A 24,900-nucleotide genomic window follows, 5' to 3' on the forward strand; every position below is an offset into this window, starting at 1 on the left:
TCGGCAGACGTGCACGCATCTCAGGCACCGGTCTCTCAACTCACATACGAGAAAAAGGCAAGGGCTCACAAGCGCAGATGCTCATACGCTTCCAAGTAAATCAAACAAAAAGCAGCGACACACCTCTGTTGAAGCAGAGACAGGTAGCTTGCCCCGTCCCCCATCCCATCCACCCACCACCACCATCACCGCCGCCAATACCACACCAACAAAGAAAAAGAAAACGACAGTGCACGTTGACCTTGTGCTGTTGGCAGTCCAGTCGTTCCGTAAGAAGTCCAGAGAGGCGCATAAAAACAAAAAAAAGCTCTCCCTCCCTCCCTCCCTCCTTGCCCCCTCCCTCACACACACATACACACACACACATATATATATATATATATATATGTGTGTGTGTATGTGTGTGTGTGAGGGAGGGGGCAAGGAGGGAGAGCACAGCGAAAAGAATACATGTGTGTGCATAGCTGTACATGCATATGGGCACGCATATATAGATATATATATATAGTGAAGGGCGGCGAAGCCAGAGAATGCAATGTAAACACCACGCGAGAGAGAAAGAGAGAGGTGACCACAGGGGAGCAGAGAGGTCACCCGCCCACCCACCCACACACACACACACATGAAATGCAGATGAAGAGGGGGTGGGTGGGCTGTGTGACAGGATGGCCATACTGCGGCCGCCACGGTGTGTCTCTCGCGCACGGCTAATGATTGAGCCGCTAAACGATTATTCAGTACGTATTTAGAAATGGAAAGTACACAGAAAGGCAGACACGCACCAGCGGCTGGAGCCGCACACACGTATTGGTCCCGAGAAGTTAGGCAGAAGGGCAGACGCTGTCGCAGCGCTTGTGTGGTTTCGCCTCGAAATGGCGCGTGCGCACCTGACAGCGAGGAGCCTTTCAAATCCTCGTTGGGTTGTCTATGGCACAAGAAAATCACCGCATCCTCTTACACGTCAATCGCACTCTGCACCCAGAGCACTCTCCCAGGGCGTTACGTATCTGAAACGTCAACCGGCGGCATTGACGGCAACACGCATCACCACACCTTCTGTGAGCGCTCCACACTGCCCCACGGACGCTCTCCCTTCGTTTACTTGTTCACCGGGTGACCACTCTTGCCACTAGGGTCCAAAATCACAGTCTGGATGCTGAGCGTCCCCTCAAAGAGCCCGCTCTCCGCACAGCCGCCGGCCTTGCGGATGGCGTGGCCGCTCATCATCTCGCGCACCATCATTGTGAACGGATACTTCTCATTGGCGTGGTGCGCCGGCACAGCCCAGTCGCGGATTTCAATCGAGGCATCCGTGTACCCCTCACGCATCGCAGACAGTATCACTGTGGTAATATAGCCCTTCACTTCAGCCCCTACATGTTTCTGCGTTGGTGTGTCGGTGATACACATGCTGAGCACGAACTTGAACTCAACGGGTAAAGTCTGCACAGCATTGCAACCCTTGATCGTGGCAACGGACATGCGTGATAACAGGCATCAGTAGTTGATGTTGTGCGTGTCAATCTTCGTGACGCGCACCGAGATCTAGCGCATCGTCGTGATGATCGGCACATTGCACTCAACCCCGTTGCAGCTCGTGTTCATCAGCACCATCGCCGAGTGAAGCACCTTGCAGCGCACAGCCACCCTCTACGAGCTGAAGATCTTGGTTCATGTCGAGAAATCTACGCAGCCATCTCCGACGAGGAAGCCGTTCGCCTCGAAGGCATACTACCTCAGGTAGTTGGCCAAGTACAAAGCAACCGCACAGTCACCGTTCATCGTCAAACAAGAAGGCGAAGTGCACCGGGTTCGTATGCCTCATTGTCGTGAGCCTCGGCATCGGCGCCACGCAGAGAGCGACAAAGCCTCTCATTATCGCAAGTTCCACGGCCAAACAACTTGTCACCCTCCTCGATCAGAACGAACGGGTCGGTGCCCCACTCATGCCCCTCTACCGACAGCACACCCGCGTAGCCGAAGAGCACAGCACTGCGTTCTGTGGGGCTAGCCTTGCCGGGCACTGTGGCCCAGAGATGGCATGGTCACTCTCAAGGTTGTAGATGCACGTAGAGTCGATGCCGGGCGCCTTCAGGTACTCCTCGACGTAGTCAAGTATCTCCACGTCCAGGTTCATGCTGACGGTGTCGAAGGCGACCAGCTTGGCCAGCCGGGATTTGTGGTCAGTTGTGTATGCTATCGTGACCACGCGACACAACTTCCACAAGCCGCGAGTAAAGGGGAGTGACGAAGGGAGGGGGAGCTCGGTTGGCAAACGGGGAGCATGAGAGCATGAGTGGTGGCACGGTGATGGAGAACAGAAAGCAAGAGTTGTAGGCAGTGATAAGAAGGGGGGGGGGAACACAATATGGACGGTGTGTGTGTGTGTGTGTGTAGGGGGGGGGGAGGGCAATGAGCACAAGAACGCACGAAACGAACAACAAAAAAAAATAGAGGGGGAACAAAAAAAAAATAGCGGAGGGAAGACGGCGTTTCGACGTGGCTCAGGACGAGAAATAGGGTCGCCTGACCTGCACACGAAACAAAAAAAAAACGGACAGAGGAGGTCGCGGAGGCGCCACACGCAGTCGGCTGGCAACGAGGCGCACATGCGCACTCAGGTAGGGGTGTTCACACGCACAGGCACGCGCCGCGTGAGCCAGAGGGAGCGACACAACGAGAAAAATACAACGAAAAAGAGAGGACATAAAGAGAGAGCCGCTTGAGGAGAGACAGTGTGAGACGCAAGGAGGCCATGGCCGTGGATGAAGGGTTCCAGGAACAGGGCAGGAGGGGAGGATATGCAGAGGGGATGCAAGGAGAGCGGAGGACGAGAAAGAGAGGGAAAGAAGCGGCTCGAACGGAAAGAAAAGGCAAGAATAGACTGCTGCGCGATGACCAACTTTACATGGGGGTTCGCTTGCCGCACAGGCCGCATGCGTGGCAGGCGCAGAGGAAGCTCACAGTGGGTGGAGGAGAGGCGGCCAAGACTCCTTGATGACGTGGCGGTGCATACCAGCGCGTCACGACATGGATTCCAGAAAGATACCAAAAAGAGAGCAACAACAGCAAAATAGAGACCAGCTGAAAATTGAGAGAACGCGAACGCGTGCCTCATCCGTTGCAGCGGATGGTGGTGACGTTGTCACATACAAGCATAGTTGCAGGCTGCTATGGAGCCGATCTGAAGCGAGAGAAGAGAGAGGGTGCACATGAGGAGCCACCGAAAGACACGAGTATGCACGCGGGACGGGGCGGGGAAGGAGAAAGCAAAGACGCCAGCGACAGCGTCCGAAGAAAGGGCGAGGAGGCACGAAGCAAACAAGTGAATGCGAAGAAGAGATGAAATCAACATATCCAACGCTGAGTTCAACGGAAGGGAGGATGTCGTATCAGGACGATGAGCAAAAGAGCAGAGGGCGAAGAGGATGGGGAGTACCGCAGTGGTGGTGGTGGCGGAGAGGGCAGGGGCGGAGAAGAGGGAACGAAACAACACGGGGAAAAAAGGTGGTGTGTGTGTGTGTGGGGGGGGGGGGGCAAAACGTGTACGACACACAGCGCCGTTGAGCGCACAACACGACGACGACGGCGCACGGCAGAACGCGCCTCTAATATACATATATATACAAATACGAGACGGATAAACTGCCTCACACGAGCGACGCCATCCAAACGAATAGAAAACGAGACATGTCAGCAGACAACGAATTCGAGCAACAGCATCAAGCAGACGAGCGGGGGCGGGAGCCTGGCACACACGTACCGAAACAAGATTAGAGGAGACGTCACAGGCCTGCTCCGGAAACAGTGCGCACATAATTGATCGCCGTTGAACAGGTCCTCGCACGCGCCGTCGAAAACAACGCACAACTTGCTAGACCGACTAAAAACAGCTCTTGAGCATACATCTATTCACCTGGCTATATACACGAGTCGGCAACATTGCCATTGGGTCACTGCTGCAAACATCCCTCATCAATACATCACGCCGTTGCCTATTCTGCACTCTGCGGCTTGTCATTCGATTCACAGCGTTCACTGCGCGTCCAAACGTAGATGAGGCTTGTGCGGCCCTCCTCCTCCACAGGTGCCGCGACGCTCACAGTCAAACCTCGCAAATGGGGCCGGATGCGCCATCGCGGCAGTCGCGGTGATGCCAGACAGTGATGCAGTGTGGCGCTGATCAACTGCGGCTACTGCGACCGTTACATGAGCAGTGGAGACAGGGGCAGAAAAGCTGTTCACGCGAGCTTCGTCTCCCTCCACACATGCCCAGCTTCCAAGACGCCACTGTGCAGCCTGATGCTCTACCGCAGCCTGCTCAGGCTAGGCGTATGGGTTGAAGCACCGCGAGGCTTGCGAGAGGATCGCCTGCTTCGGCAAGAGGGACAACTGCTGTTGATATGGTTGCATCTGCAGTGACGGTGCTTGCTGCGAAGGACACGGAAAGCTTGTAGAGCTACCGCCCCCGGCCGTTGCACAGGAGACTACCTGTCCGCCAGGCGCCGGAGAACGCAGCATCGCGCCGCCGCCGCCGCCGCCGCCCATGCCGTACGCAGGCTGTACGGGGTGATCGACAATGTACAGGGGGGGGCACATCATCATTGCTGAAGAGCTCCCTGTTATCTGTGAGTGCGCCGATGGGTAGTACTGCGCATCGTACACTCCTTGCGGCGCCGGGTGCTCGGTGTTTGCGCGTTGCGTAGGTGTCGGGGCCACACCTGGCGTGGCCGGGGCAGCGCAAGGCGCTAGCATGGGAGTGCCAGTGGTTTCGGGTAGTGGAAGCTTCCCAGCTGTTCCACCAGAAGCAGCTGAAGCGGCAGCAGCGGCGGGAACGGTGACGTCGGCAGCACGCGTGCCTCTGTCGTCATGTTGACCACCCTCCTCGGCCTCTGATTCGTCGAGACTGGATATCTCGGGGGACCTGCTCAGCGCCGTGAAGTACACAAGGTGGTGAAACCACTGAACGACCGGCTGGTTCTTCATCGCTGCCTCCGCAGCTGCCTGCTCTTCTTCTGCCGACTTGGCGCCACGGAGGCGACGAAGCACCTTCGACTGAACGAACTCCTTCGCTCTCGTGAAGGCAGCGGCAGTCCCCGTTTTCGGGGGCAGCGATGGCGGTGCAGGCAGGGTGATCGGAATGATCGGGGTCTCGAAGAGGCCGAGACCAGGGAGTACTCGCTGCGCGCGTGGGATGACCTTGCCTTCCTTGGTGATGGTAGGAATCATACACGCAGGTTGCGGACCGCGCAGCACCGGCGGCCGACCCGTCCACGGCACGATGCCGTTCTGGACGTACGGGCGGTTGTTGAAGTTATTCACATGAGCTGGATCACCGGCGACGGGCGGCGGCGCGCGCTTAGGGCTGTGGGCAGAGGGAAGTGCGAGTGGGTTGGCGTTGCGGTGATCGTGCACAGAGAGCAAGCCGTCCTTGTGAAGCTGATTGGCAAAACTCTTGACCTGTCTTTCAGGGTTTCCGTACTCGCTACTCCACTGTGAGCTTCCGTAGCTCTCCGACTTCATCTCTCGTGTCTCCGCCAAATTGTCATCCTCTTCCTGGTCAGCTTGTGGACTTTGCCTGCAGCACGGCAGGGAGCAGGTCCGGACAAAGACCAGAAACACAGCACTGGCACCGAGAAGGATACCGAAAGCGATGCTTCCGATGATGACACCCGCCAATGCAACAGCAGAGAAGGTGGTAGATGGTGAGCGAGAGGGAACGGCCGTAGTCGTTGTAGTCGTGCTAGTTGTTGCTGTCGGGGGCTCTGTTGTCGTAGTCGTCGTCGTTGGTGCCTCTGTTGTCGTGGTCGTTGTCGTTGGTGCCTCTGTTGTCGTGGTCGTTGTCGTTGGTGCCTCTGTTGTCGTGGTCGTTGTCGTTGGTGCCTCTGTTGTCGTGGTCGTTGTCGTTGGTGCCTCTGTTGTCGTGGTCGTTGTCGTTGGTGCCTCTGTTGTCGTGGTCGTCGTCGTTGGTGCCTCTGTTGTCGTGCCCGTCGTCGTTGGTGCCTCTGTTGTCGTGGTCGTCGCTTGTGGTGCCTCCGTCGTGGTGGTCGTTGTGGTGGTTGTTGTGGTGGAGGTGGTGCTAGATGTCGACGGCGATGCCGATTCAGATCGAGAAGAGGGCGCGGCGTCCCCAAACACCTCCCCAGCCACCTGCATGCGCACAGAAGGTAGACCGAACATAGACCCCTTACCGATGGCATGCTTCCAACGCAGCCTCGACTGGCCAGACAACGTGGCAGTACCGTGCTCCACTGACGGTGCAAGGACGACGGCCACGACGCGTGCTTGCCCATCTGCGCTACACAGGAGTAACAGTAGGAGCACCGCAGTGAGCGAAGCGCAGCGTATGAGCGGCATCGGCGCACGTGTGAAACCGGTCGAGGTGCGCAGATCCGTCAGTGGCCCGATGGCATACAATTCGCTGCTGTCGCGTGGCTCTTTCTCCTCTGGACGGAGTGCGCACACCTCTTCCTTCTTTGGCGAGGCAGGGGGGAGGGAGGGGCGCGGTGGTCGTGGATGTACGCATAGACACCTTAGACGGACTCTAGGTTGAGCAAGAGAAGGGGATGCAAGGCGATGGGCATGCGTGACAGTGACAGAAACGCGGAGTACAGAGAGAGAGAGAGAGAGGGAGCTGCACAAGCCCAGACGCAGGCACATCTGGGGTGCGGGAAGGGGGTGTCGATGCCGTTGCGAGAGCGTCAGGAAGCCGCAAAGCGGGAGGTGCACCAGGCGGGAGTGAAGGAAGAGGAAAGGGTGTAGAAGAACACGAGAGAGATGACGAAGTTCAGGGGTGAGGCGACTGCCATGAACGCTGACGCGCATGACGCACTCACCGGCAGCACCCCACATAGGTGCAGCCCGCTGCCATTGATGCCGTGTGCTGGCGCTGTCTACACGTCGCCGGGCAAACACCGTGGCGTCTGTGTGGAGACGAGCCGACCTCCACTTCCGTAACGAATATGCCACACGTGCGCACAAAAACAAATGCAGGGAGCTTACATGCTTGTTGGCGCAGCCTTCATGCGTTTCCGTTGTAGCGGTGCTCAAGCAGCACAGCCCTCACCTGCCCGCGACACACAGACAGACAGACACGCACCCAGCCACGCACCCAGCCACAAAGCCGGTCAAATCAGCTACGTAGTACGGATACTACATTGCACCGGGACGTCAGCGCTGCCACCACTACCATCACCTCCTCCATTTGTCGCTGGGCCGCCGTGCAGCCACCCATGCACAAATAGCGTAGCCGCGGAAGACTCAGCAACGCTGTGAAACTCGCCAGCTGGCGGCAGAAACTGATATCGAGGAGATGCAAAGAGGGGGCGCGAGCCAATCCTTCCAGCTGCTGAGCTCCAGTGCCAGTGAGGCGGAGTTCGCGCAGATCGACGCACTGGCCGAGAGGACCGACCTCGTTGAGGAGGACGCACTGAGCCAAGAGAAACCTCTCCAGAGAGCAGGAGCGACTCAGCTCAGATACGTGCAGCACACCGCTGCCAGCGGCGTCGACCTCACACAAGCATGGCGCCAAGCCTAGTGTCCCGAGATCAGCCAGCTGAGCGCACGCGCTCACATCCACAACCTCGAGCTCAGTGCAGTGCTGCAATGCCACAACGGAGGTGAGTGTGGCTCTGAAGACGTGCAAGACAGTCGAACTCGGCACCAGCGAACGTGCCGTCAACAGCGGCACATCGCCGTACCGCATTCCTAAATGGTCAAGGCTGCAGCTCTCACGCAGCCCATCAAACACTCTCACGGTGATCTCTGAGATGAACATGTCCCGCAGCATGGGAATCACGCCGCAAACGCTAACGTCGGTCAGGTTCAAGCACCCGTACAGACACAGCGAGAGAGAAGGGTGCGACTCTGCGCCAGGACACTGAGGTTGAGGACGCCGCTCTGTGATGCGACGATGTCCTTCAACGACGGCGCAGCTTCCAGCGGCGACGGACTGTGGAGCTGAGAAGAGCGGGTGAGCACGATCTTCTCCAGCGTCACCAAACCCCTCGATCCCGCCAAGCGAGGAAAGGGTTGTATTGTTGGAGAGATCCAGGAGCCACAGATGGGGCCGCACCGCGGTCAGCGAGAGTGAAAGATCCACGCCGGCGGCGGCGGCAGGAAAGGCGGGGCGAAGACCACGGCCAGGGATCGCAGGGGCAGCCGACGGGATACCTCAGCGCGCTGCACGCCCTGCCGCCGTTGCCGCCGCACCAGCCGTCACCACAGACGCCTGAATTGCCCTACCGCGGCAGCGCAAAACGCACATGCACCGAAGGGCCCTGCGCACACGGGCCACCTCAGTGCTCTTCGCTTCCACGGCGTACGTTTGGTTCTCTGCCGTCCGTTGCGAATCCGCCGGACGCCGAAGCTCCGGTGGCAGTATCCATTCCGTCACCATAAGTGGGTAGCCGTCCATGAGCAGCTCCACCAGCGCGCACCGGCGCAGGCGCCACAGCTGATCCACCAGCGCCACAAATTCGGCAACGGTGTCCTGAAGTTGTGCATCTGCCGAATCCGCCGGCACCGACTCGTATGTCGCCGCACCACTGCTATTTCTTTCTACCCTGAGCACGCCGCCCACCGGTAACTGGGCCTTGCGTCACAGTCTCACTACTGCTGCGCCATCCGCGCAAGTATGCCGCGCCGTGGCAGCCGGCAAAATCAGCCGCGGAGCAACCACCTCGACGCAGAGAGGCACGCACGAGCTCTGTTAGTTGGCAGCGGAGGGCAAGCCAGACGAAACGAAAGCGTCGATGTGGCCGCTCTTCACGCGCCCGCCACTGCCGGCCGACTCTGCCTCCTCGCCATCGTCTTCATTGAGTAAGTGGTAACTCGCTTCGAGTGCCGAGTCTGCCGGCGTGCTCGTTGCTGGTCGGCCGTACCACCGGGCAGCTTCCCACATGGCTGCAGTAACCCCCTCCGGAGATAACCCGCGCACCACGCGGCAGTAGTGCAGATGGTTGTCGTTCACGGCAGATGCTGCGAAACCGCTGAGTGCATCGCTGCGACAAGCAAAAGCAGGCGTTTTATGTGATCTCGAGGGTGCAACAGTGCAGCGCAGCTGTATTGCAGACGTCGTCCTGAGGCCCGTCACCGCGTCATCGTGCAGGGAAGTTGCGGCTCCAGGAAGTAAGAGCACTGCGACTTGTTCACGAGTGAGTCACACCTGCGGGCCCGCTGCTGCCACTGTAAGCGGGAGGTTTGACCCTTCGACACAGTAGGAGATGATTTCTTGGAGAGTAGACATGGCTGAGTGCTTCGTTGTCATCACCTCTGCTGCTCCTTGGTGACATCCGTCGTCACTGCCATCATTAGCCTCTGACACCTTTTCAGTCGTTCCCGGCGCGCTGTGGCTCCGCTCGCCTCATGCTCGTGGGCTCGTCGTTAGCTTGCTCGCCCAGATACCCGGCCCCATCGTGTCACCTCCGCGTAAGTCCTGCACCAGTCGCGCAAACAGGGCTGCCGCTGCTGCCGTACACGTTGACGCGTCGCTCGCCCCTCTCATCGAGGTTCAGTAGCTCGTCTTCGTTGTTCCCAAACAGCCACACGCCCAGCAAGGCCAGCGGGCGCAGGAGGCCATTGCACCAAGAGAGCAGCATGCTCTCTGGAGGAAGAGCGGCATGGCAGCCGCAGCCGCAGCCGAGGAAACGAACACCGCTGATGAATCAGCTGATGTACGCTGCACGCAAGTGTGCAGGCGCGGTGGGGCAGGGCTCGCACGGTGCATGTTTGTAGAGGTCTGAAGAAGTCCCCCCCCTCTTACAACAACACCACGGTGCGTGCAAGCGGTAGGGGGGGGGGCGATGTGCGGTTTGGGCTTCAAGAGAGAAAGAGGGGGGTCGAACAAAAACGGCAAAAAAAGAGCCGCATGGGGAGCAGAGGCGGAGACACAAGGGGTTGACGCAACTCGGCGCGGGCAGCGGCACGCATGCCGTGCGCTCAGGCACTGGCCACAGAGAGCGCGGAAAGCACACTGACGGACACGCTGCAGTGCACGTGTCTGACATCGTGTTCTGTGTGCATGTGTAGTGACGTAAACGTGAAAGGGGACGCCAGCAGTGATAGCACCACATCTGAGTTACTCCAAGTTGCCCCACCTTCGCCCCCTCTCCGCGTGGCACCTTTACTGAGCGGGGCGGCCCCTCCCCCGCCTGTGGTCGGAAAAGCACGATGCGACTGAGTGTGCGGTGGCGCTCTCTGGGTCCCTCTTTTTATATGTCGCTTGTTATTCTTCGTTTTTGATTGTGTTGCCCACGTACACACAACACAGAAGGGGCGGCTGTACAACACGTCAGGGGAGGGGGGAGGGGGGGACATCCCCCCCACACACACACACCACAGACAATGTGGCAAGCGTGCAAGGGCCAAGAGAAACAGCAAAGAAAAGGAACAGCATGGCTATCATTAGCAATTCCAGTCACGTATGTAGAGCAGGACAGGCGAAGCATGGCGATATATCAGACGAACGCTATGAAGAAGAATGTGAGCTCTCACAGCGACAGTGGGCAGAGAGAGTGTGTGGCGGAGAGGAGACTTGACGTAAGCGCCGAAACGACAAAAATAGACGAGGGCGAAGCCGAAAATACGCAGACGTAGCTTGCTGGGAGTTCCATCCCGTGCTGGGATACCCCCTAGTCAGCGATATCATGTGCGCAGGGGTATGTAGCAGTTACTCTCCGTAGTGCTGACTTGGCGGTACAGCCTCGCGGGTCAGGTCGTCCGTGAGCGTAGCCAATCGTCTGCACGTGCAACACAGCTGCACCGGCGTGCACTCTAGCAGAGGAAAAGGCAGCTCCATGGCGTGTCGTCTTCCCGCGTGACAAGCCACCACCCCTGCGAGTACCTCATCATCGTCTTTTGTACTGCCGATCACCGGGCCGCCCGACAGGCAGCCCTGTCTTCCGAGCTTTTTGAGGGTTCTCGCGGCTGGTCCTGCTCCTCGGCGCGGAGAGGTCTGCCAGGATTTTCTTCGGCCCGTTAGTGCCTCTGCTGCCTTGTCCGCCCTTCATCCCTGAAGCCGTGCAAGACGGCGTCTGAATTCGCCAGCTGCCGGACTCGGTGCACCCAGCATGCTTGACAGCGGTGGTCTCTGTCGGGGTGATGACTGGTGAAGCGATGAGCCTAAAACACTCGCTCCGTTGAGCTGGCGTGTCGTCTACAGAAAGAGAAGGGAGGAGTGAGTGCACGGAGCGAGAGGGGCGTGTGTGCATTGCAGCTGCCATGCTGTGCGAGCAGAGGTCAGGATAGACCCAAGAAGTCATGCAGGCAAGGAGGGGGTGGGTTGTTGGATCACGAAGCCGCACCCATCGCGGCCCTGCCCCTGGGCCCTGAGGAGACGGCATGACGCGTTTTCTCGATAGCTGCCACTTGCCCAGTCCGTACAAGGACCAGCAGCGTGCGAGCTACCTCTGACTTCTCGCCTCACCACCCCGCGGAGATGGAAACAAAACAGGAGAAGCAGAGGCGAGGGGTTCTGGCTGCCCGACTGGAGCAACAACATTTTGTACCAATGAGGAGCACACAGTTGTCTTCGCGTTTGCGCGCGACTTCCTCTTGCAGATGTCGATGACGCCGACTGTTGGATGCGAACAACATGCGAGGAACACAGGAAATGGAGGCGACACACACACACACACACACACACACACACAGAGAGAGCGAGGCACGGCGCGCATACCGAGAGGGCACCACAACACCGTGACGTACGCTGGCAGGCGATACTTGAGAGGAACGTACGCAGACGAGCACATCAAGGTCGACGTCCCACCACGCGTTCTATTCGGAGCCACGAGGCGGTAACGTGCTGCGCTCAGAGTTGACTGCGCTCACCAAGGCTGAGGCACGCCTCCACTGCCTGCGGGTTTCTCGAAAGCTGAGTGAGGACCTCGTGAGGAAAAGCACCATACCACACCTCCAGCGCCTCCTCCCACCCTAACAACGAGAAAAAGAGTCGGCAGTGGCGCGCCTGCACTGCACAACAGGGGCTTAGCGGGTCGAGGCGCTGCTGCCCCTTTTGGAGCCGCGACGATGACGCGGTGGAGGCCGACGTGGCGCTCGACAGCGCACCTTCCTGCCGTTGACGTCGCGGATCCTTCCGCGCAGCAGCCGCGGTCTGCGCCTCTAGTAGGTAACGGGTGGTCTCGAGGGCCACCTGCCGCGGGACAGTGTGGCCGTAAGAGCTGGCGCATGACTGTGCAGCGGCACACAAGTGGTACAGGAGCGAGAGGGTGCCCTGGCGTACTGTCTGCAGGCCACACAGCTCACATTGCAGCCGCACCAACATCGCGCCAGCTCTGCTGACTTCAGCGCTGCTGTCGATGTCGGAGCCGATTGTACCCTTCGCAACGGTCAAAAAAGCCTGCTCATACTCGGCGACACGGCAGCAGAGCTTCAGAAGGTTGTGCAGCAGCACCGGCTCCACGGAATGGTGTGCCCCCGCGTCTTTGAGAGCACCCAAAACGAGCCGAACCAAGTGAAGCGCCACCGCGCAGCGCTCCGCGCATGCGCCATCACGGTCGACGCAGCCATGTCGTGATCGTCTCTCTCTCACACTCATATCAGCGGAGGGTAGACTTGAGCGCGGCAGCGGGGGCAGAAGGCGGTCCATCTGGTTTGGCAAAAGCATGTGCGTCGGCGGCAGGCACCCGTAGCGTATAATAGCGCGCTCCAGCAGTTGGTGCAGCTGCTGGACCCGCTGCGCAGAACTGCGGGGAGCAGCTTCGTCTTGTTCCGCAACCGTTGCAGCAGCGAATGCATCCATTTGCATCCGTTGGCGTACCCGATCGCGCGAGTCGGGGGTCCTCGGCACCGCAGCGTCCAAAAGAGAAACGACTGCCTCGAAGGTGGCACCGTAATAAGCCTCCCTCGCCACCGCATCCGCTGCTGCGTGGCCAGGCTCGTTCTCCGCAAAAGACTCCTCCTCACTACGTGCCCGTGTGTCGGTGCACGGCGCAGAGAAGTGCGCTGCAAGAGATGCCAGGTAGCGCCGCATCCATACCCACCGCTTTGTGTAGCACAGATCCGCCTCGGGGGAAGAGGAAGTGGACGGCATGGACGGTGACGACGGCGAAGTCAGACACTTGATGACGCGCACTACCTCGCAGTGCACGCCTACGGGGTACGCCAAGAGCCACGAGTGGAGAGGGGCCGTCAAGCTTGCAGCGGCGACGGAGGCTGTTGGCGGCGGAGGTACGCAGAGAAACAGAGAGGCCAGCAAACTTGCAGAGCCGTCTTGCCTCGCCGCATCAGTGGTGGTCATATGAGGGCGCATGCGTCGCTGCATCAACAGCCACACCACTGTGAGGGCACGTCCGCTCGGGTGGTGGAAGAAGGCGGCGCTGCCCGCCCACCAGGGAGGCGCAGAAGAGTTGGCGGTTTCACAGGAGGTCCCATGAACGCCATCATCACCGTGGTCCTCCGCCTGGGTCCTTCTTACACGCGTGCTCTCGTGCAGTAAGTGGAACAGCGTCGACCCCTCGACTGTCAGCCTCTCCTCTTCCCTTTCCAGCAGCACGCTCCGCAGAGCTGGGTATTGTGCAACCTCCAGCAGTGCCGCAGAGAGTGAGACAACAGCTCCCGCGCCGAGACTCTTCTCTGCCACCTCCCTGTCTAGCGACTCTAACGCCAGCGTCTCCGCTGCTTGGAGTTGTCCCTGAGTGCGGAGGAGCTCCACAGCGGCAGCCAACGCCAGCGAGTGTGGCGTCGGCGGCGAGGACGACCTGGTCCGCTGAACCACCGATGAAGGCGATGCAGCGCGACGGCCGGTGGCGCACGTGCTCGCAGCAGCTCTTTCATCTGGACACGTCTCCAAAACACCGTAATGCCGAAGGAGCCGCAGAGCCACATGCCAGGGGAGCTGTGGGTGACGCAGCAGGAACGACAGCGCCGCCAGTGTCGGCGTACGGCGCGGTGAACGAGGAGGGGCGCTGTGTCCTTCGTTCGCTTGTTCAGGCAAGCGAGACACCTTCGCACTCGCGTCGCCACAGGGCAGCGCACCGTAGTTGAAAGCGAGGAGTTCGAGGCAGTAGCGCCAGAAGTGCTCGCGGGTCCCAAGCGCCGCGGGAGAGAGAACGCGATGTTCCGCCTCTCTCAGCGCCAAAGTCTTCGATAAAACACATTCCACCTCCCGGTCATTCAGCATCAGCCGCATCGAGTTCACTTCAGCCGCGCTAGGAGAGTGATGGGCGCCTTCGCCCTCCCGCTGGGCGCCGGCGCTTCGCTTCCCTGTTGCACTGCGGTGCCCATTCAGCGCCGCCACGACCGCGGTCACCGAGTCGATGGTGGCCTCGTGAAGAAAGCTGAGCCGTGCCTCTCCGATCTCTCTCCGAGAAAGGGCAAGCGGTTTCCTGATAGTGGGCTCCGCAGATGTGTGGGGCCCTGGGGCGCCCCCGCCTCGAGGATCGGGGCTCGGCGTGCGGGCCGGCGTGGAGCGCATGGCTTCCTCGAACAGCAGCAGCGCCTCTTCCCACTTATGCTTTGAGATCAGACCCCGAATGAGCTTAAAGATGTCCAGCAGAGATCCCCTCCGGGCGAGGCCCAGCACCGCCAAACGGTCCTTCTCCGACGGGAGCGCCTGCAGAGCGGAGAGAAAGTGGCCGCTCAGTCGCACTAGAGGGGGAGAGGAAGAGGAAGCGGCGCCAGTCACGTCGGTGGAGAGGGTAGATGTGGTGCCGATGCCCGGCTGCAGCTGCCGCATCATCGCGGCGAGAGTGCTCGCTGGGGCGCCGGGAGAGTTTTGCGCCGCGGCCATCGCCATCGAGAGCGTGGTTCCCCACTGCCGCGACGACCAGTCGTCTCCATGCGGGGGCAACCGCTGCTGCTGCTCGCGTTGGTGCCGTTGCGCGTGGAGCAACTTCACGCACAGCTCATACACCTGCAGCACTGCCGCCCACTGTCCGGCGCGGCCCAGCTGCTGCACCAAGTACGATGTCGTTATGGGACCTGGCAAGTCACGCTGATAGAGGGTGTGATAGTAAAAGTGGAGCCCTCTCTCCCACTCATTGGCCTGCAGAAAAGTCGTAAGGGTCATGTGACGCAGTGCCTTCAGAAAGGCGGAGTGGGCCGCTGTATCTGCCGCGCTCCTCGGCGGTGACGGAGACGCTACTGTTTTGGTGGATAAAGGTCGGCCGTTGCTGAATGGTGTGTGCACCTCTGCGGCGCAGAGGTGGTAGAGACACAGCGCATCCTGCCACGCTTGTTGCGACGGCGGGGCGAGGCTGATGTGGTGCAGCAGCTGTGCTGCAGCAGGAGGGCTGAGAGAGGTCGGGAACACCTGCAGTCGCGTGCGTGGCTGTCTCTCCCGCCACTTATGGAGGAGCTGCAGCGTCAGCGCCCAGCCCGCTGGCGGAAATACACCATACCGCAAAAGATGCTCCGTCGCTTGCACCACCGAGTCAGGTTCGGGTGTAGGTGTGCTTGTTGGCAGTCCTGCTTTGTGGTGCCCCTTCGACAGGGAGGTGCCCGGCATCGTGCCCACTAGACAGGCAAGCTCCACAAGCTGCAGCGCCGCGGTCCATTCGTGTGACACACGAGGCGGGTCCCTGCAAAACCGGCGGTATACATTTGCCTTCGCCGCTACGCCTTGCCCCCCACGGGGCGAAGCCCGGTAGATGAATGACCAGAGGCCCCGTGGAAACCACCGAAGGAGGTACCGCTGCAGCTGGGCCGAGGAGGCATGTCGCGACTGCTGTCTCTGCCGTGCCTCAACCAATGCACGCGCAAGCGACGCGCGAGATGGGCTGACCGAGGACCGCGACGACATGCATCCTGGCGACGCGTACCGGCAAGATAATATGCAGAGGGGAGAGAAGTGCAAACGAGGCAGTACCGTGACCAGCACCGCGCAAGGAGAAAAAACGCGGGCAACATACGAATGCTGCGTGGCAATGGTGGCGAAGGGAAATGGGCAGCTTCAACGCTGGCGCAGGCCACGGAAGACGCATCGTGGCACCAGACGCAAGTGCCAGCTTTGGAGCGGGAGGGCGGGAAGGAGGCGGTGGGTTCTGACGTGGCACCAACGAATGCACCGGCCACCAACACTCTTCTTCCGCTTTTTGTCCGGTCGCTCCAAAGGCGACGAAGGGCACACACGGAAAACAAAGCCACGAGCGCTGCGCACCTCAGGGCCGCTGCTGAAGAGGGTTGCACGCGCGGTTTGCAAGCGAGAGGCACGATGCGCAGAAGCCTCCTGTCCGTCATGTTCTTGTGGCGCGTACTTGTTCGCGTCTCAAAGCGGAAAGGACAAGCACCCCAGCGCACATCCGCCGGGTGCGAGGCCGCGACTTGACCGAGAGCGCGAGGCACACGCACACACACATATATATTACTCACCACACCCAAGTGCAAAACTGGTGACAGCCGGTCACCGTAGAATGCCATCTTCCGGAGTCCACCCACGCGGCAAGTGCTGCGGATGCATGCCCTCCACGAAACTAGAGCGCCAGCGGAAGATGAACTGGCCTACCGCGTGATCACCGGTCTTGGCACCCGACGATGCGTCAGAGTACTTTTCCAAGAGGAGACGCACCACCAGAAACGCGTGGCTGTCCACGTACGGCACCTCCGATACCTCACTATCGGCCCTCATATCTGCGGGTGGCGAGCTTCGCTGCGCAGGGCTGCTATTCGATTCCTTCATCTCATCGCTGCTCGCTGGCCGACGCAGCCGCTCCTCCGCACGAGTCAAAGTGGGGACCAGTGTCAGCAGCTCCGAATGCTCGCCGACCCAATACCGAGTCAGCACACTGCGGATCGAGTTGCCCTGCTGCACTCCAGCGCTTTCATTGTACGCGTATCCAGCGGCGTCCAGCAATGCGGAAACTCCGGTCAAAATGAAACGTACGCCTTGCGCCGATGCGGCGCCATCACGCTCAGCGTGAAATACAGCGTCTTGAAGCTGCCAACCGGCCTGACAGCTGTCTTCCCCCCTTTGGCGTGCGAAGAATGGGTAGACAGAAGCGTGTGTTTGCAGGTATTCAATCATCATGGTGCGCCGCTCCTCCGGGAGAATGGTGGCAGCAGCTGCACGAGAGGTGCCGGCCCTCTGACGGTGGCGTCTGTCGCTCCTCTTGCGGCTTGTTGGCGTCCCTGAAGGGTGACAAGCACCGCCAGGTGTGGCCACTACGTTCTCCTCATCGATGCCGCTGTTGCATGCTCCGCCGTGCCCTTGCAAGGACTCGTAGTGATGGTGGAGCGCTTTGGCGAAGCTGAACACCTTTTCCAAAATCTCACGATGCACCATCAACGAAAGAAAGTCTTGCATCCCTCGAAGCCGGAGGCGCGGGTGCAGATCGCAGTCTCTCTCAGGCACATCCTCGCGCCCCGGTGTGGGCAACACTCGTCCTTTCGCCTCCTCGTAAGCAGCAGACAGTGCGTCGATAGCCTGCTCCGTCTTTAGTATTACATCAGCGTACTCGTCCCGCTGCTTGCCGCGCAGATGCATGAGTGGAATGCCAAAGTCGTCGGCGACGTTCTGGCGCAGGCGATCGTGCAACCGCCGAGACTTGGCAAAGCAGTGAGAGCACAGCAAAAGCAGGTCGTAGCTGTTGTGGCTCATGTACACACTCGGGAAAAAGCGGCGGTACATGAGCGGCACGACGGCAAACCGCACAAGCGACCCGCCACTACCGCACACAACGCAGATGTTCTCCTTTGGCTGCTTGAAGTAGTCCATGTTACGACGGATGTGCACATCGTTGTAGCGAGAAAAGTTTGGCGCAAAGCTGAGCTGAATGGCAGTCACCTCCAAGTTATCCACCGCGCCAGAGAGCGTTGCCTTCTCTTCTTCCCTCACTATCGCGCCGGCAGGCGTGCGCCACTGCACCACCCTCGCTAGCCCCTTCTTGTTCACGTACCAATCCGCTTTGGTCTTGTCCACTGTGAAGACCAGCTGCATGTTGGGATCGAAGACGCTGATGTTGTCATAGTACGGCCGCTCACGGCCTTTGCACCACTGCAGCGGTCCACCCTCGTCCGCTGCAGTGGTGCAACGTTCCTTCGACACTGAAGCGTTCACGCCAGCTCCAAGGGCATTGCATAGGGTTCCTCCTGCTGCGTTTCCAGTGTCTTTTAGTGCAGCGGTGGTGCCTGTAAACGCGCTCATTGGCGATCTAGCGCAGCAAGCCAGCACTTCACGACAGTCAAGCTCTTTCACCGTACACCACAACAAATGGGTTGTGGTGTTGTCTGAGTGCGTCGCACAGATTGGGTTGTCTACCATGAAGCCACCGCTCTTCAAAACGGCGACACAGACGTCGTACGACGCCTCAGCGTCTTGTGCTGCGTACTCAATCTGGAGCGGTGTCAAAGCGCCGTGACAGCCGCCCCAGTCGCTCATCACAACAGCCATGTCCTTGCCCAGCTCTCGCCCTGTAAGGGCACTGCACATGTTCTTGAGACTGCGCAAAGAATCGGTTCTTACCAGAGTCACCTCCTCATTCGTGTGCTTGCGGCTGTGATCAGGCACCATGTCGGGCAAACAGGCATCTGCCAGCTCAACCAGATCCACCGCTGACCGAAGCTGGACCGCCGGGTAATCGCGATGGAGCTTCACCTCATCCCCATGGATGCCGACGCCGGTCTTGAATATGCGTCGGTCGTGGATGAGGCGCAACAGATCGGTGTATACTTTATGCAGAAGGGCCACCGAGTTTTGCCTTTGTCCCTCACGGTAGCACGGCCAGCAAGCCGACGCAGGAGCGAACGGGTCGCGGAGAACATCAGCGAAGCCACCGGCGGTCAAGGCGTGCAAATGGATCCACTTAACCACAATTGTGCACGAGTGCGTGCTCAGCTGAATTGTTGCGACGGGCCCCAGCAGTCGACGCACCTTCGACTTTCTAGACGCACCGCATGCCGTTGGGGGCCTGTTGTTGTCGCTGTCCGCATCGGGCACTTGGAGTGTTGTCGTCCATTCCATGTCGAATCCGACGAAGCCGTAAGACACAGCTTCAGCAGAGAGGGCTTCCCATAGAGATTGATACTGCTGTGCATCGATCACCCTCCAAATCGGATCGATGACAAGCCGCCGTCGCACCATGGATGCCGCATAAAAGTGGCCTCTGTGTGGCAATCATCTCAACGCAAAGGACAACAGACGAACGAAGACCGAAGACAGAGCAGCGAGAGAGCAAGTAGGGAGATGAAAAAGGCAGCAAAGAGTAGTGAGGTTGAGAAAGTTCATGTGCGAGATGCGCGTCTTTATGGGAACCAAAAAGGACCAAGGGGGGTCGCACCGCGCGGCACTTCATGAACAAACAGAAGTTGGCAGTCGCAGGAGCAGTCACGGCGCACGTCTACAGCTTCAACGCCATACAGTGTTACGCTGTCAAGAAACGGCATTGTGTGTGTGTGTGTGTGTGTGTGTGTGTGTGTGTTGAGCCTAGTGATCCAAGCAAAGAAATGGTGGATGGGCCCTGTAGGAGTCTCTCAGCACTCTGCAAAGCACTGCGAGAAGAAAAAAGAGAATGAAGGCACAGCAGTTACAGATGCACGTAGCTACGCCGCTAAAGCAGCTTGCAGCCAGTCACAGTGCAGTCGCGACAGCCACAGAGCAGCCGCGTAGGAAAAAATAAAAGGCAGAGAGAATTATGTCGAAGGCATTAAGCATTCCAATACATCTTCACACCTCGCCCCAACTGGCAACTTTTCGCTTTCCGTGCAACAGTGCACCACTCTGCTCTCCCTCCACTCGCGCTCTCGACAACACTACGAGCAAAGAGGTACACATACGTATCCTGCCTTTTTGCATCACCCAAGACACCCTGTCGTGGTGGGAAACCGCAACGGCCTTCAAGGGCTCGGTTCCTCAAGATCTGAAAGGAGAAGAAGAGCACAGCAGGGCGCAGAGAAGGTGAGCGCTTGGCGAAGCATGCCTATGGGAATCACGGAGAGTCTTTACGCGCTTCAAATCGCTCTGCGGTAACCCCTTCCTTTTGTGGTCTTGCAGAAAGACTTCAAGGAAGAGCATCTCAAGGCATAATCAAGAAAAGAGCTGTTCACATGCTGCTTAAGACGGAGTTATGAAACAGCAAAACAAGCAATGGGAGGGAAAGAACCCAGAAGGTATGTGCATTTTGTAGCGCACAAGAGACCCGCATTGCTCTACAAGTCCCGGATGTTTTCGATTGCCTTCAGCTCTCTCTCCGCTTGGTGGTCGGAGCACAGCGCTGCAACAAGACACTGCCAACGAATCTCATCGCTGGTTTGATTGTCCGCCGCTAGAGGTCCGTTGCGCACACCGAAGAGAGAAGTCAAAACATGAAGTGTTCGAAGGCTCTCCTCGATGTGCTCCGTGGAGGATCGTATGCGGCCTACCACCGCAGTTATCGAGTTGCCACCGAGCAGGTCAAACAGCAACGACGTCTCTACAGATTTTGCGTACGGAATCACAGACAGCTTGCCAGCGAGTGCTGTGGCGAGGTCTCGCAGACTCTGACTAGACGCGTTCGCAAAGCGCGCGCTCTCGATGTCCTTCTTCTGCGATGCAAGCAAGGCGCTGCCGCACCAGTCAAAAATGGTCAGTCTGCCGACTGTCTGGCACTGGCGCGCAACGCTTGTCCGTACACACTGGAGCTGAATCCAGGTATGTGAGCGGCCGTTGTAGTGCTGCCGCCGTTTGGCAAGAAGGTTGTCGACCACAATGGGAATGCTACCACTTGTGCAGTCGATGAAGCGCACGTTCTTTGGCTGCACAAATCCGTTCGAATCGCAGCACACCTCCGTGACGTTGTCCCCTGATGCACAGTCAAAGCCTCCACGCGCGGAAATCTCAACAACAGCGACACGGTAGGTGAAGCTGAAAAACAAGCGTTGTGGATTCTCTGCCGCTTCCTTCGACAGGTATTTCGTGAAAAGAGGAAGGATCTCTTTCACGAGGCTGGTCTTCCCTGAGCGAAACCCGCCGACCGTCATAAGCGCCAATTGGTAGCCCGACCACACAAAAGCCAAAGGGCCGCAAAGCTCAGCGAAGACTTGCTCCACGGAGGCGTCTTTATCAAAGCAGTAGTCGTACTGGTAGGTTGTCTCCTCTCCACAGTCACACAGCACCAGCTTCGTGGAATCGGCGGCATCGACTCTCACAGCCGCATCCGCCGCTGCCGTACCACTGATACCATCGTCGGCGATAGATGCGACCACGGTCACCCGGCCCTGCAGTGCACCCAGGGTTCGATCGGTGCGAGCCAAAAGCATTCGCAACTCGTAAACCTGCTCTGTCAGACTGTTTCGCTCGCCTGTGAACTTCTTCATCCGCCTCTGTAGCCTTTTCACCTCCTTTTGAGCAGACTCCAGCTCGCTGAGTGCGCCGCCAACGGTCGACGATTCAAAACTCGGCTGCCGTTTCGTTGCCACAGATATTGCCTGCCTCTCCTCCAGGTCTGCACAAGTCTCGACCAACAGTCGTGCAAGCTCCGCGTTTTCCAGCTCGAGATTCGCGATTCGCGCTGACTTCCGCTCCAGTGCCTCCTGCAACTGCGGGTTCGCTGCTTTGCGGTATGTGATCATCTTCATGGACTCCTCCAGCTCCACCTGTCGCTGATGGGCAAGAACAATCTGCTGCTCTGCATCGTTCGAAGCACTCTGCATCACCGCTAATTCTGCTTTGAGACTGGTTACTACAGAGTGCAGCATCTCATTCTCGCGTGCGAGTCCGGAAGCCTCTGGAGTGGACAAGGATAGTCTTGCGACACTCGGTTTCGGCTGAGCTGTTCGCTCCAGTTTGCCCATTCTAAGCCGCAGCTCGATGTTCAGCTGATTTGCCTGTATGAGCCTCTGCTGAAGCTCTTCATGTGCTAAGCTCTTCTCACGTGAGATCGGGGACGACAGCGGTGACGACACACCCACTGCTACGGACTCTGATACTGCTGCAGCTGCAGCAGTATCTCCCGTTTTCGGCGGCTCACTACTCATGTTGACGCGGCGCTCATTTTCCACAGTCACCCGCAACCGCTCCACCTCCTCCATGAGTTTGTCGTACTGTTCTTCGGCAGCTTCTTCCTTCAAGGCAAGCTTTGCGTTTTCGGCCGCGAGAAAGGCCACCTTGCGCTGCAGCTCTTCATTCAGCTGCACCAGCCCAGCGTTCTGCTCCCTCAGCTTATCCGCCTCGCCGGCGTCGATAGTGTCCATTTCTAGGGGTGCTGGGGGCGCAGAAAGCGTTTGTGCGTTCGATGGTAGTGTCTTCTTCGCACTGTTATGCTTCGTGCCACGAAGCCACTCCTTGCGCTCTGCGTTCTCGAGCTCCAGCCCGTGCACTTTGGCATCGCTCTTTTTCAGCCGCTCGCTAAGCTTGCGCACCTCCACATCACGTTCGGCAAGTGTGCACTCAAGTAGCTTTACCCTGCTCTCCAGCTTCCTCAGTGACTCCTTCCAGTACTCTGTGCCAGCCTCCTTCAGAGCAGCCAAACGAAATGTAGAAGGTGACTTTCCGCCTGAGTTATCCGAGCGAGCTTTCGGCCGATGCAGGGCAAGTAGGTCTTCGAGCCGCTTACGAAGAATGCTGTTTTCAGCGAGGGCTGCCTGAAGCTCGCCTCTTAGCTTGCTGTCTTCCGTCGTTAGCGTTGACGCAGCGGGAGCTGGGTGATCTTTAATCCAGGCAAGATAATGACGGTAGGCAGGAGCCCACTCTTTCTCTGTCTCGTCGAGGGTGTCGCTCTGCCGTTGCTTTGAAATGAGGTAGCCTCCTACATATTCGACAAGGAAGAGGATGCCCTTCTCTCGCAAGACGCCTTTTCCGTCCATGACCCCGGCTTCCCACTGACCGCAGTACAAGTCGTCGTTTGACTGCAAAAAAACACCGAGGCCTTGCTGCTGACCGCTACACCATTCGCCGTCGTACAAGTCACCGTTGCCGTAGTAGAGGCACCCCTCCCCCTGTCGGACGCCCTCGTTCCAATAGCCTTCGTAGCGGTCACCATTCGATGCGAGCACAAAGACACCGTAGCCGTTCATTTTATTCGCCCTCCATGAGCCGACATACTCGTTCCCATTGGCAAAAACAAACTGCCCTTTGCCTTGTTTGCTACCCATGTACCACTGCCCAGTGTACTTGTCGCTGTTCGCGAAGGTGTAGCAGCCCTGACCGTGCTTGAGGTCTGCTTTCCACTCTCCCTCGTAGACATCGCCGGTTTTGGCGTAAGTATAGATGCCGTATCCTTCGATCCTCCCATCCCTGAAGCTGCCCTCGTATGTGGCGCCGCTGGGGAAAGTGAGCTTGATGTTGGCAACATTCAAGAGCTTCTTTATCCTCTTCACTGTTGGCTGGTTGCCTGCAGTAGTAAGTGTACCGCTGATGTCCGACGACGATCCTTGCGGACTCGCCGGAGCTGGCACTGCCGCTTCTGCAGACGAGTGTGCGCTCATGCAGTGGAGACTTTGCTTGCTTGTTCATGAAGTCAAAGGGGGAAAGTGGAGAACGATGTGGATGAAAGAAGCCGGTGAGTGCCATGCAGAAAGGAAGGTGTGCACAGAGAGGAAGCTCATCGTAGAATACCCGAGGTGCACGAACGCGAGGGAAAGGATACCATTGATGGAGCAACACCGTGCGGTGCTGCAACCAAGAGAAAGCTTGGCTGGAAGCACGAGTAACCTTGCTGAGATGAAATGGGCTGTGAAACAAGGTAACGGATGGAGAGAGAACACAGTTCGGCGACGACGCAGCTGGAAATCTTCTACGACAGGGAGTATGAATGGGTGGCAATACACACACTTACGCTGCCTTCGTGTGCGCCGCTGCCGCGGTTCCGCGAGAAAGAGCAGCGGATGCTTCGCGGCGAGGTTCTTGATGGCTCAGAAGCGCCGTACACTTCTTGACAGCGAGGCACAGGACGCAGATAACAAGCTGGATGTACATGTTGCGCTCCAGTCGCAGCCGCTTGTTGTCGTGCTGCAGCTGCAGGCTGATATCGGTGAAGCGCTGCTTCGCGGCATACTTGGAATTCCACTCGAGGATGTGAAAAAGGAAGGAAAAAGACGATATGATGGCCATGGCGGACATCATTGTCAATCCACTGATGTTATACCCTTCCACAAGGCGAGTGATGCGCTCTGCTGTGGCAGAGATGGCTCGTATGGGAACACAGTAGAGGAGGAAGAGAGTCAGGACTGGCACCATCACAAGGTTTACTTCAAGGGCGAGGAAGCTGACCATTTTTGTGCGGAAGCCGGAGGAATGGCTGAGCGCGGGGGTACCTACGTGTAGAGGAGTTGGGATACGTGGTGGCACGCGTAAACTATGTGGAGAGTGAGAAAGTGTGGAGGGCTGAGAGAAAAGAGGAGGGCGTGGGAGGACTAGTGGAATCAAGCGGTTCTGCTAGGGTTGCGTGGTGTTCTCGGTGGGAGTGGGTTGAGGTGTACATTGGTCGGGAATGCTTTGGGAGGGGGAAAAGTGAAGGCGTGGCGGGTTTTCTGTAGAGGATGTGTACACTTCTGGAGACACCAGCACCTAAAAAGCAAACACTTGTTTCGTTGGCGCTGCGTGCTGTCTTTCTTTCCCGGGGGTGGTTCGGGAAAGCTGTGGGCAGCTAGCGTCGGCCCCCCGTTGATCGAAGGATCCGGATGATCTATAGGCTTCTCTCGGCTTAGCGGCAGTTTGCTAAGCCGCGATAGCTCAGTTGGGAGAGCGTCAGACTGAAGATCTGAAGGTCCCTGGTTCGATCCCGGGTCGCGGCATACTTTATTTTCCCCAGCCCCAGCATATAGCTGGGCTTGCTTCTGCGAAAAGCGTCACCAGCAGGATTCGAACCTGCGCGCGAGATCGCAACTGATTTCTAGTCAGTCCCCGTAACCACTTGGGTATGGTGACTCCTGTGTGTTCGTTTAAAAAGTTCGAGGAGCCGCTGACGAAAAATGTGTTTCCGTTGTCGTTGCGTCGTCCTCGTCGGCCGTGGTGGTGGGGCCGGGCTGCGG

At 58.5% G+C, this 24,900-nt stretch overlaps 6 protein-coding genes, 2 non-coding genes and 1 pseudogene across 8 annotated transcripts, besides 1 other annotated feature; 1 reads left to right on the forward strand and 8 right to left on the reverse strand.

Moving 5' to 3' along the window:
* Positions 1-634: 634 nt before the first annotated feature.
* On the reverse strand, positions 635-2,286 carry LMJF_31_2660 (annotated as a pseudogene).
* Positions 635-2,286: a sequence feature.
* Positions 2,287-4,326: 2,040 nt separating this feature from the next.
* Positions 4,327-6,852, reverse strand: LMJF_31_2670 (hypothetical protein; the record flags this gene model as incomplete). The annotated part of the gene is made up of 1 exon (XM_001685202.1): positions 4,327-6,852. One exon carries the CDS (start codon positions 6,850-6,852, stop codon positions 4,327-4,329), a length of 2,526 nt encoding a protein of 841 aa, XP_001685254.1.
* Positions 6,853-8,173: 1,321 nt separating this feature from the next.
* On the reverse strand, positions 8,174-8,416 carry LMJF_31_2680 (hypothetical protein; the record flags this gene model as incomplete). Its single annotated transcript, XM_001685203.1, has 1 exon — positions 8,174-8,416. The coding sequence occupies one exon, from the start codon at positions 8,414-8,416 to the stop codon at positions 8,174-8,176; it is 243 nt and encodes an 80-aa protein (XP_001685255.1).
* Positions 8,417-11,809: 3,393 nt separating this feature from the next.
* Positions 11,810-15,760, reverse strand: LMJF_31_2690 (conserved hypothetical protein; the record flags this gene model as incomplete). The annotated part of the gene is made up of 1 exon (XM_001685204.1): positions 11,810-15,760. One exon carries the CDS (start codon positions 15,758-15,760, stop codon positions 11,810-11,812), a length of 3,951 nt encoding a protein of 1,316 aa, XP_001685256.1.
* A 600-nt stretch (positions 15,761-16,360) lies between these two features.
* Positions 16,361-19,036, reverse strand: LMJF_31_2700 (conserved hypothetical protein; the record flags this gene model as incomplete). Its single annotated transcript, XM_001685205.1, has 1 exon — positions 16,361-19,036. One exon carries the CDS (start codon positions 19,034-19,036, stop codon positions 16,361-16,363), a length of 2,676 nt encoding a protein of 891 aa, XP_001685257.1.
* A 1,064-nt stretch (positions 19,037-20,100) lies between these two features.
* On the reverse strand, positions 20,101-23,355 carry LMJF_31_2710 (phosphatidylinositol-4-phosphate 5-kinase-like protein; the record flags this gene model as incomplete). Its single annotated transcript, XM_001685206.1, has 1 exon — positions 20,101-23,355. One exon carries the CDS (start codon positions 23,353-23,355, stop codon positions 20,101-20,103), a length of 3,255 nt encoding a protein of 1,084 aa, XP_001685258.1.
* A 346-nt stretch (positions 23,356-23,701) lies between these two features.
* Positions 23,702-24,142, reverse strand: LMJF_31_2715 (conserved hypothetical protein; the record flags this gene model as incomplete). The annotated part of the gene is made up of 1 exon (XM_001685207.1): positions 23,702-24,142. One exon carries the CDS (start codon positions 24,140-24,142, stop codon positions 23,702-23,704), a length of 441 nt encoding a protein of 146 aa, XP_001685259.1.
* Positions 24,143-24,590: 448 nt separating this feature from the next.
* Positions 24,591-24,663, forward strand: LMJF_31_TRNAPHE_01. The gene has a single exon. It is a non-coding gene; the product is annotated as a tRNA-Phe (tRNA).
* Positions 24,664-24,715: 52 nt separating this feature from the next.
* Positions 24,716-24,796, reverse strand: LMJF_31_TRNASER_01. The gene has a single exon. It is a non-coding gene; the product is annotated as a tRNA-Ser (tRNA).
* Positions 24,797-24,900: the final 104 nt, after the last annotated feature.

Source organism: Leishmania major, chromosome 31, assembly GCF_000002725.2.
Source record: "Leishmania major strain Friedlin complete genome, chromosome 31".
NCBI classification, from domain to species: Eukaryota; Euglenozoa; class Kinetoplastea; order Trypanosomatida; family Trypanosomatidae; genus Leishmania; species Leishmania major.